At 40.8% G+C, this 10,325-nt stretch overlaps 1 protein-coding gene across 2 annotated transcripts; it reads right to left on the reverse strand.

The window, feature by feature from the left end:
• Positions 1 to 3,931: 3,931 nt before the first annotated feature.
• Positions 3,932 to 7,590, reverse strand: LOC100694661 (carbonic anhydrase 4-like). 2 transcript variants are annotated; one of them, XM_025909579.1, is made up of 9 exons: positions 7,537 to 7,590; positions 7,225 to 7,297; positions 7,103 to 7,129; positions 5,943 to 6,113; positions 5,494 to 5,606; positions 5,292 to 5,387; positions 5,030 to 5,108; positions 4,762 to 4,934; positions 3,932 to 4,647 (listed from the first exon to the last, which is right to left on the reverse strand). In XM_025909579.1, the coding sequence occupies exons 2-9, from the start codon at positions 7,295 to 7,297 to the stop codon at positions 4,462 to 4,464; spliced, it is 918 nt and encodes a 305-aa protein (XP_025765364.1). In that variant the 5' UTR covers positions 7,537 to 7,590; the 3' UTR covers positions 3,932 to 4,461. The 2 variants fall into 2 exon arrangements, with proteins under 2 accessions (XP_025765364.1, XP_003460211.2); XM_003460163.3 differs by having other exon boundaries at positions 5,494 to 5,642.
• Positions 7,591 to 10,325: the final 2,735 nt, after the last annotated feature.

Below are 10,325 nucleotides of genomic sequence, written 5' to 3' on the forward strand. Positions count from 1 at the left end.
TGAAAAAAGGTTGTAAGACTTGTGACTTGACTTGGACTTTTACACCAGTGACTTGGGACTTGAATTGGACTTGAACCTGTTTACTTGAAAAGACTTGATATTTTACCCAAATCTAAAATTTAACATACATATTATATAAAAAGTGCGGACCATTAATTCACTTTATTCATTCATTCATTCTTACCACACTCCGTATGTATGTGAGCGTGGGCTGTAGCACAGCCAATCAAATTAACCAGATTTGAAAAAAACAAGAACAAAAATGCTCGAGCCAAAAATGCTTCCAAGAGTAATTTCTTTCGGGTACATAAACTACGAAGTAGTCAACAAAAAACGAAATGCAATATGCAAAACATGCAAGAAGAGAATCACAGACGGAGATGGAACAACTTCCAACTTTGTCCGACATTTGAAGTTGCATAAAGAACGGTAGGTGGTGCTTTTTTTTGTTTTTGCTACGATGAGACAGCTGACTTAGCTAACTTCATCTTATTAGCAAATGTTCTTCGGGCTACGTTGATGATACTGCTTGGCTTTAACAGGTATGATATGTTTGTCATGCTATTTTAAATCCGGTCCTGCAAGCGCATCCAAGAATAACATGCAACTTGTTAGCTCAGCATTGTCGGTGAATGGTGAGCAGGGTCCGTTTCAGAAAGTGGGTTCTGTAGCTGTACTCAGTCTCTCTCCGTCTCCTCCCCATCATTAACCCCGTAGATTTAACCCAGTTTAGACTGACAAATACTTATTTTACCATCACATCACAATTCAAAATCACTGTGTTTAATTTGCAATTAGTGTATGGTCGTGTTTAACTTTTGCATGTCTGAGCCTGGGAAATGTTTTTTTGGTTAGAAAATCTGGCCCACCTTAGTGTGTAATTGAGTAGTCCTGCTATACATGGCCTTTTTCTTCTGTCATTTATGTCAATACATCAAATAAAATACTTTGATCTTATATTATTAACTGTTGTTTATTTGCAAAGGTTATTCTCAACAGGGATGCTAGACAAAAACGGCGTTTTCTACAGACAGCCTAGCATACGCTCTCCACTTGCGAGTGAAAAAAGAAAAACACCCCTTCCCTATTGGTGTTAGAGTTTACCATGTCAGCCAATCAAAAAAATGATAAGGCAACATGTGACATTTGGTTGTTTAGGGAGAAGGGGAAGTTTTTAGGAGTGACACCCGCGACGGAAAGCGGGCGAGCGAAAGAAAGAGAGAGAGCGAGTTTTCATACAGTATGTGAGACATTAGTGACGTTTAGCGTGTTTGGAGGCTAGAGTTAGTTTGTTGTGTAGTTATTGTTTTGTATTGTGTGTCGGTTAGACTGCTGAATTTCATATTTGATCTAAAAAAGCTGTCAAAGGCAGATTCCAGTGTAAACGCTGTCTCCACATAGAAAACTGGACTGTTGCACCTCCAGTTGTCAGACCTGCAGGGTTTAGGCCTGTGGTGTTCTCCTCCGTCTTATACTGAACACAAACTACATTTTTTGGACTGGCACAAATAATTTGTGTGCCTTCTTATTTGATGCAGCACACCTGATTGTTCTGTAAACAGATTTAAATGGTTATATAAAAAACGCCTGAGGCCTTGGCTGCATTTTTAGGTAAATAGTACCATATAACTTTGTTGTTTGCAAAACTTGTGCATAATTTTTAGAAATGTACAATTTCTATTTGCATTTCAAGTTATGAAAATGATTCGTTAAACATGTAAAAAAATATAACTTTTTTCTACTCGGATTCTGAATTTTTTGTCTGAATTTAGATCAACTGTGCTAATATAGTATACCAAAATGAAAAAAATAACTCAAATTTCAGATATTTGAGGTTGTGCTGTAAATAATGATACCAAACAAGGCAAGAAAAACATATTTTAAAAGTGAAATATAGAAGTAAAATCAAAAGTAGTCAAGAACGGCCAATTATACCCGGGACCCCAGAGGGTTAAAAAAAAGACTTGAAAGGACTTGAAATTCAAAGTTTCGGACTTGGGACTTGACTTGAAAGTTGTCTGTCTTGACTTACGACTTGACTCTGACTTGCTTGACTTTACTTGAGACTTGACTTGTGACTTGAGGATAAAGACTTGGGACTTACTTGAGACTTGCAAAACAATGACTTGGTCCCACCTCTGTTCCTAACTATTAAAAGCTACCAGTATGAAATCAGTGAAGCACCTGTTTGACACTCCTTGACACAAGTCTTCACTTCGCAATCAGTCTGCAAAGGTGCCACGTCTGTGTTGTTATTTACCAGCATGGATGGAGGAACTCAGAAAGCAGATGAGAGCCAGAGTAAGAGATAGAGGGGTCTGAGAAAGAGGAGTGTTCAGTAGTATTTGATAAACTGGAAATGTAAAGCTCACGTGTAATTTTTTATATTTTTAAATCAGATATTGGAACTGTACATGTGACATTATATTTTCTTTAAATTGTGAAACATGCTGCAATTTAAACTGAGGTAAACTAACAGTGTTATTTAAAAACTGCATAAAAATCCTCTGCAGGTTAGTACAGGATAAGCAGGTTAGCCTGCTGTACTGTGATGGTTTAAAGTAAAGAACAATCTGTGGCTGGTGCACAGCAGCTGTGGTTTGTTTATCAGAGTAAGGTAACACGTGTAGCAGAGGTTTATATAAATTTTAGCTGATTATGCTTAGATCCATTGACTGAATTCTACCTTCACACCAAGCATAAGGAGCTTGAAAAGAAAAAGCATCCTGACTTCTTTAAGTTGCTTGAAGATGTTTCACCTCTCAAGCTTCTTTAGTTCTAGGGTCAAATGGTGGAGAGTCACAGATTTAAGCCCTGTGGGAGTATCCCCTCAAGAGGGACATTAGACCCCCTAATGATCCAGGATTTGACATCTGTCTGTGCCTCTCACCAGGGGCAACTCCAGACTGGGAGAGTCCAGCCCCTCTCCAGGAGACTGGTTCCATAGCCCAAATCGTGCATTGAGGTGAACCTCAACGACTATATCTAGCTGGTACCTCTCAACCTCATGCACTAACTTAGACTCCTTCCCCACCAGAGAGCTCCATTTCCCTTGGTAGCCAGGGATCAGTCTGCCATGACCTCCGCTCCTGGCTGCCTTGCAACACACCCGACCCCTACGCTGCCTTCTGCGGGTTGTGGGCCTGCAGGAAGATGGGCCCATGTCCCTTTTTCGGGCTGTGCCCAGCCGGGCCCCATGGACTACGGCCCAGCCACCACCGCTCGTCCTTGGGCAGCCCCCCCCCTCCCTGGGTCTGGCTCAGGGGCAGGGCCCACGGTAAGCCTATCCCCGGCAGGGAAAACTCTTCCCTCGATGATTTTCTCATAGGGGTCTTCTGAATCGCTCTTTGTCTGGTCCCTCACCCAGGACCAATTTGCCATGGGAGACCCTACCAGGGGGCAAAACCCCCCAGAAAACATAGCCCCTGGGATCCCTGTCACACACAAACTGCTCCACCATGATAAGGTAGTGATTCCCGAAGGGGGTCATCTACTGATATTTTATAATTATGTTAATATAGGACACAAAAATAGAGCCACTTTAAACTTTGTTACTTTGAGTACATTTTAGAGCCTGTACATTTTCACTTTTACTTGAGTATATATGTTGAATCAGTACTTCAACTTTTACTGGAATATTTTTTAGCAGTAGTATTTCTACTTCTACTTAAGTACAGAATGCTTGTACTTTGGCAGCTTCACAGGTTTTAAACCAAAAGAGAAAAAACTGGGGACTTTTGTGTTAAAGTACATTGTTTAAGCACTTTTTGAGAAATAAGAATAGCAAGCTTGCAAAAGCTCAGATGGCTTCCACTAGTTAAGGGTAAAATGCAGTTATGAAAGAGTCCAGTGAGCTATGTGTCATTTCAAAATTTGCAGAAACTTCTAAGTCTTTATAAAAAGACAGTAAAACTGCAGAAACAGTCGCAAATAATTTTAATTGTCATTTAATAAGACCAGGAAAGTCACAGTTTTCTTTATGTTCAAGTAATACAGTACAGTATTAAGGACATGAGCAATGTGCATCACTGATAAATAATTTGATTCATCTTAGAAAGTAACACTCAAAACCTTCATAACATGAACTTCATAAATGAGTCAGCATGCTTTATTTTGCCATTCTGTGGGTTTAGCTACCAGTGCATTTCAACTGTAGCACTGGCTGCCCTGATGGAGGCAAAAAAGGTTACAAAGCATGATATTGCTTAAAGTAAACAAGACTAATGTAACAACAGGTAAGTGCAGGTAGCCATAATCACAAGATAGCAGAGATAGCATGGGAGCAGAGGTAGCCTTCACCTAAATAGATTATTCTTCACATTTCCATGATTATGTCAAACATAAAGAGCTCCATTAGTAATCAACAAAGGTCAGTTTTAGTTAAATGGGGAAATAACACATGTGCTGAAGTGAGGCAAGGGGTTGATCGGGCAAACTTGCTGATGGCGTCCTCTTTCTGTTTTAGCTCCAACTCCAGCCCAGTGCAAAACTGAGGAGCAGAGGGCCCAGGGAGAAACAGGTTGTGGAGGCAGAGGCCTTGATGCTCTGAGTCCAGACTTGCTGTGCAGGCTGCAGGCTTCTGTAGACATTTGTCATCAGTTGTGAAGTGCTGTTGTTGAAGTGCACTGTGGTGCTGAAGAGGTCAATCTGGTCATGAGACATTTTTTTGTTTCCAGTTAGCTCCATGAACCACTAACAGTGTTTATGTGCTTGCAGCAATGACAATTAGGAGACACAAGGAAGAAATGAAATAACACCTACCAGATCTTTGCTGACTTTAATCGGTTCCTTAAAAACGGTCCAGACCACCGCCTCACTACAATTGGGGGTCGTCAAAGATCCAAGGTAGCGGTAATACTTAGAGAGAGACACATTGCCAAGCAGGTCTTTCAGGGAAAACCCGGCTGCAGTCGAACTAAACGAAACGTTGTTGTCTGAGGACAGAAACAAGGACTACATGAAGGAACTATTAATGAGACGATTTCGAGCCAGAAACAAGAGAGGAGTTTTTTTTTTTCAAAACTGTTACCTCTTTCTGTGATTTTGGCCAAGTAAGAGGTCAAATTGCGCCAGCTTTCCGGCTGACCAGTTGAGTTGTCTGACATTACCTGGAAAAAAATGCATATTGATTGTATAGTTTTTCCCCACCTCATAGTTTGAAATAGACCAACAAGGAAAAACACCTCAAAGATATCGTGATGCTGCAATACATAATAATTCTCTTTGAGACATAACAGCTATATCTGAAGTAGACAGCAGGCATTATAAAACTTGTGCGCTGCTTCTCTCACCTCAATGAAGAAACTAAGTGCTGCAATTCCGGTGGAGTCAGTAGCAGCTTGAGGTATATTCCGATTGTAGATTGACTTGGTGTTCACAATATGCAACTGGGAATATTAAGTGATATAGTTGGATTTTTTTCTTGTTTGTAATATGAATATACCAAAGAGACCTGTCAATATCACCATTATGACATGGGAAAAAAATCTGTACCTCCATAGGATAGCGCTTTCCATCCACTGTGTGATCTGAGCCGGGGACAGAGGAGCCGTTGCCCCAGTGGAAGTGGAACTGCACGGTTTGATATTGTCCGGACAGGTTTCCTCCTGTAATGTTAACTCCTTCCTTAAGTTTAACTCTGACTGTATATAATGGACAAACAAAAACAGGATGATGTTACACCTAACCTGCACGAAGTAAGAAGAAATGTTCAAGGCCAGTGCTTTTAACTGTAGGATAGGGAACTGCACTAAAATTCCAGCTAGACAATTTAGCATTTTTTGTTGTTTTGTTTGTTTTGTAGTTGTTAAAGTAAGTTAAAAACAGCGTTTATGGGACTTAAACACTATTGTAACCTCTACTTTCACATAAAGCCAAAAATCCAGTTCTGAGCTTTGAGTGCTCACATAGGAAAAAAAGTACTGTATAATAACCATTCTCACCTGTGTTGTCATTATTTTCTATGAAATCTATCTTGGAAGTGTCATTATAGTTTTCAAAATGAATTTCAGTCAGGTTGTCATTTGGTCTGGCAGATGCTGAGACGATGTTAATGGGAGACTGTCGGGTTCCGTTGCAATGCTGGGGGTAATTTATTGGCCATGTGGAGGCATCTATAAAAAAAAGGACACAAAGTCACCAAAGAGGGGTTACTTAGCGGGCAACATGTAATAAATCAGTCATTGTGGAGGTATGCAAAGATGACACGAGAGCTCCCGAGGCCCTTCTGGGAGCCGGAGTCTCAACCAGAAAATGTCTCCCTGAGCATGAGTCCTCTATGAAGACCAGCCTTTTCTTATCGCCAGCGGTCGCGGCCGCTACAGAGCGCTGGCGGGCTCGTTTTCCTGGGCAATTAAAATGGCAAGGCGGCAGAACGTGCAGTGCTGCGGCGCCCAAATGCTGATGGTAAAAACATAGCCCTTTTTCGCGGTGCCGCCGTGCCGCAATCCCAACCACCATCAATGAGTCTGAGGCTTCCGGAAGAATCGGTGGGGGCGCAGGAGATGCCGTTGGTGAATCGGGAACTATCACCTGGATGCCGAAGCTCCTGGTAGCCAGAAAAGTGTGATCAATTTCTTCTGTGAATGTGTGGTAATCCAGCAGCAGGAAATTGGCGAGGCCAGCTCGCACCGGCAACTGTCAGAGGAAGATGTAAGTGAAAAGGAATCTCATCCATTCTTAGGAGGGACAGCGTGCTCTCCATGAGCTCGAGAGCGGTACCATCCCCAGCCTAGAGAGAGAGAGGAGTTTCCTGACCCGCTCTGCATCAGAGAGGGAGTAAGGCTGCAGCAGCAGCTCCGCGATCACGTCCGACATAAATGAAGACAGAAAAATCCCACCTGCTGTGAATGTTTTAATGCAGTACAGTTGTTATTATTATCACTTGTCACATCTTGTTTATGACAGTTAAAATAAATAACATTCATATAAGAAATAATATTGTCTCGTAAAAACTGTGTATAGTGTTAAATAGGCCTATACTACTGTACTTTTATGTGGGTCACAAGGCTGGTACTTCAAGAGCCACATATTTTATGAGGTGGTACTCATTGTGAAAAGTTTGAGAACCACTGTAATAGATAATAGATGTACTGAGACTTACTGCATATTTCACGGTCATAACACCAGCCTGGATGAGAAGGAAAAAAGTTATTAATATTCTGAATACCATGAGTAGAAATACAATTTCAAAATATCTCAGAAAAAAGGCTCATGAATACACACTTGGTTCCTGTTGACAGGAAGTGGTGGGCACAAGGATGCACACTGTAAAGGCAGCTACTACAAACCACTTCATCTGAAACGAGCAATAAGACACATTATTTACTACAACGACAACAACAATATAATAAATCAATTGACTAAATTAATTAATATACTAGGGTTTGAAATGACAAATTATCTATAAATAAACTTTGAACATTAACATAAAAATTTAGTGATGCTAAACCTTTAAATGCTACTGTCAGCTTCTATTTTAGACTTTAGCCTAATTCTTCCTTCCGTCTAGTTCACCTGAGCAGCACAGTGTCTTACCTTTGATGTAGCCGTGCCTCTGTTCAGCCTGCTTTCAGATGCAGCTCACCCTCCTTTTTATTCCCTGTGTCCAACCCTGCAGCTGGCTGAAAAACACCTCCAAAAGACATGTGACTGGATCTTCATCTCTGCAAAATACCTACATGGAACAGATTAATGATCTCTATATCTCTATCTCTACATTAAAATTAATATTTTTCACCTTGCAGAAGAACTGTCAAGGGAAAAGGGATAACAGCCTTTAGCAAGAGAAAGAGGCTGCTTTGTGGCAGGGTTTTGCTTTGAATCATGTTAATTGTGTGAATTAATGATGACTAAGAGGAAGTAAATTGAGTGCTGGCTGCTATCTCAGTTTTTCCTTTTTTTATATCAACCCCTTTATACAAATAAGATATTAAAAATCCCCAACATATATGTGGTTTGCCCTGTACTTTCTGGGAAAAACAGAAACCAGTTCAGGAAATCCAAACAATCCTCTCAATTGTTGCTTCGAGCTTTCTGTTATAACATTTTAATTTAACTTCTTGGAACAGGACAAAATCACCAATCCCTAAATAATTCTGATCAAATGCTGAAACCTTAAACTACATACAAGGGATACAAGCTGACAGGAAACAGACTTTATCGTTTTTAATTTGGTTCCTGAAAGTTTGTGTGCACACAGAGCCATCAATCATACATCAAACTTCACATACAGGAATCCATTCAGCCTTCATGAGCATTTCCTCTTGGAGACTTCATTAATCCCTTAAAAAAATTTGATCTCAGTTTCTCCAAGACAGAAAGTACAAGAGCAACTACAAAATGTCCTCTAGGATTAATAAACTGATTTTTTTTAAAACATTTAAATAAAGGTAAATTACAGCACTCATCATTCAATACAGAGCAACAGAGACTACAGTAAACACTTATGAAGGCTGGATGGATTGCTGCCAAAAGTACATTTTTATGTATGACGGATGGGTGTGTAAGTAGACTTTCAGGAATTAAATTAACTTTAGTCTACTTACACACCACAGCGATTACTCATACATGAAACTATACTTTTGGCAGCAGTCCCTTCAGCCTTCATTAGCATTTGTCTTGAAGACTTCATTAATCCCTGAGGAAATTATGTGATCACAGTTACTCCAAGACAATAAGGACAGGCGCAACTATTACCAAAAAATGACGATTAATAAAGTACTCTGATTTTGATTGTTTTAATATTTAAATAAAGTTAAATTACAGTCAGAGTCAGTCAGAGTCAGAGAGACTTTATTTATCTCCAAGAGGCAATTAAGATAGACGATACCTTGCCAACCATACATACAATACACAAACATCACATTGTGGAGACAGGTTAGGTTAGGGTAGCACTGGCCGGTCGACCGCAAGAGCAGCGACCCGAACCGAAACAATGGAAAATGCACAACATGAGGAAAGACAAGGAGAAAAAAGGGCCCGGATGGCTTGGGGGTAGAAGCTCCTCATGAGTCTCTCTGTCCTTGCCCGGATGATGCGGAAGCTTCTACCGGATTGCAGAAGTTGGAACTGTTTGTTGCCAGGATGGGACGGGTCCTTCAGTAATCTGCGCTGCTCTAGTTCGGCATCTCCTGGTGTAGGTGTCCTGAAGTGGGGGGAGAGCAATCCTGCAGCAGCGTTCTGCTGTACGGATCACTCTCTAAAGAGCCTTTTGGCCCGTAACACAGCTGTTCCCAAACCAGGATGTGATGTTCTGTGTGAGGATGCTCACAATTGCAAGTATCCAGGGTCAGGAGGGGGGAGTCAGTGGAAAGTCCTCTGCTGCTACTTGGCCCTGGTTTGCCCTCATTGATAATGTGATAGGACAGAGGCCTTCCATTAGGCCTCCTGTCCTAATTTCTTCTCTCCCTGAGGACACTCCAGGGCCAAGCGCAGCAGTGGGTGACTTAAACAATCGCAATGAGGAAGTTGATCAGCCACCCACAACAGGGAGAAAGACGAAAAGAAAAGAGAACGGGGATGACGAGCTGCTACACCTCATCAGAGAGGACATGAGGCAGCAAAGAGAGTCTGAGGAGAGGAGAGTGCAGGAGAGCAGGGATAGGGTGGACAGACTGTTTTCACTTCTTGAAAGATTAGTTCCAAAATGAGTTACCGTAGTTTTCGGGTCACGAGCCGCTACTTTTTTCCCACACTGTGAACACTGCGGCTTATACTGACATGTGGCTAATGCATATTTTTTTTTCATGTGGCCAAAAACATTTTGCCTGGTAACAGTAGACAAATAAAATTGATAAGTAGTATATATACGGTATATATTTTTACCGGTTGTTAAGAGACTTTGTAATGTTGTTTGTGCACTGTTGCGTAAAAAACCCATAAGCAACGTAATTTGTGTGTTACTGATACGTACGTATACTTAACCTCCTAGGACCTGGTGTCCACATATGTGGAGATCACATTTTGGGTTATTTAGACCAAAATACTGAATTTTGCTCTACAAGGGCCTGATATCCACTTACGAGGACATTACACTGCTACTGTTCTATCAAAATTTTAAATGAATATGCTCATATGTGGCTCTCATTTTTCATAAAAACAAAAATAAGGCAAAAAAAAAAAATATGGTAATTCTTTCTTTTTACATTCATCGGGCCCCAATATGTCCAAATATCAAAGAGAAATTAAAAATGCATGCTGTGGAAGAGTTCGGGTCTTAGGAGGTTAAAGGTAGCCGTGTTACTGGCGCTGTTCGAGGAAAAAAGCATTTGCAGTATGTATTTTTGTATGTTACCATAACGTTTATGTTACCATCTTTATGTTAC

Source organism: Oreochromis niloticus, linkage group LG8 (genome assembly GCF_001858045.2).
Source record: "Oreochromis niloticus isolate F11D_XX linkage group LG8, O_niloticus_UMD_NMBU, whole genome shotgun sequence".
NCBI classification, from domain to species: domain Eukaryota; kingdom Metazoa; phylum Chordata; class Actinopteri; order Cichliformes; family Cichlidae; genus Oreochromis; species Oreochromis niloticus.

Coding starts and splice junctions, on each gene's coding strand:
- LOC100694661 (XM_003460163.3), bottom strand. CDS start 7,297: ATGAAGTGGTTTGTAGTAGCTGCCTTTACAGTGTGCATCCTTGTGCCC. Junction 5,643..5,942: donor AGAAAATAATGACAACACAG/GTGAGAATGGTT, acceptor CATTATATACAG/TCAGAGTTAAACTTAAGGAA. Junction 4,648..4,761: donor TTAAAGTCAGCAAAGATCTG/GTAGGTGTTATT, acceptor TCTCATGACCAG/ATTGACCTCTTCAGCACCAC.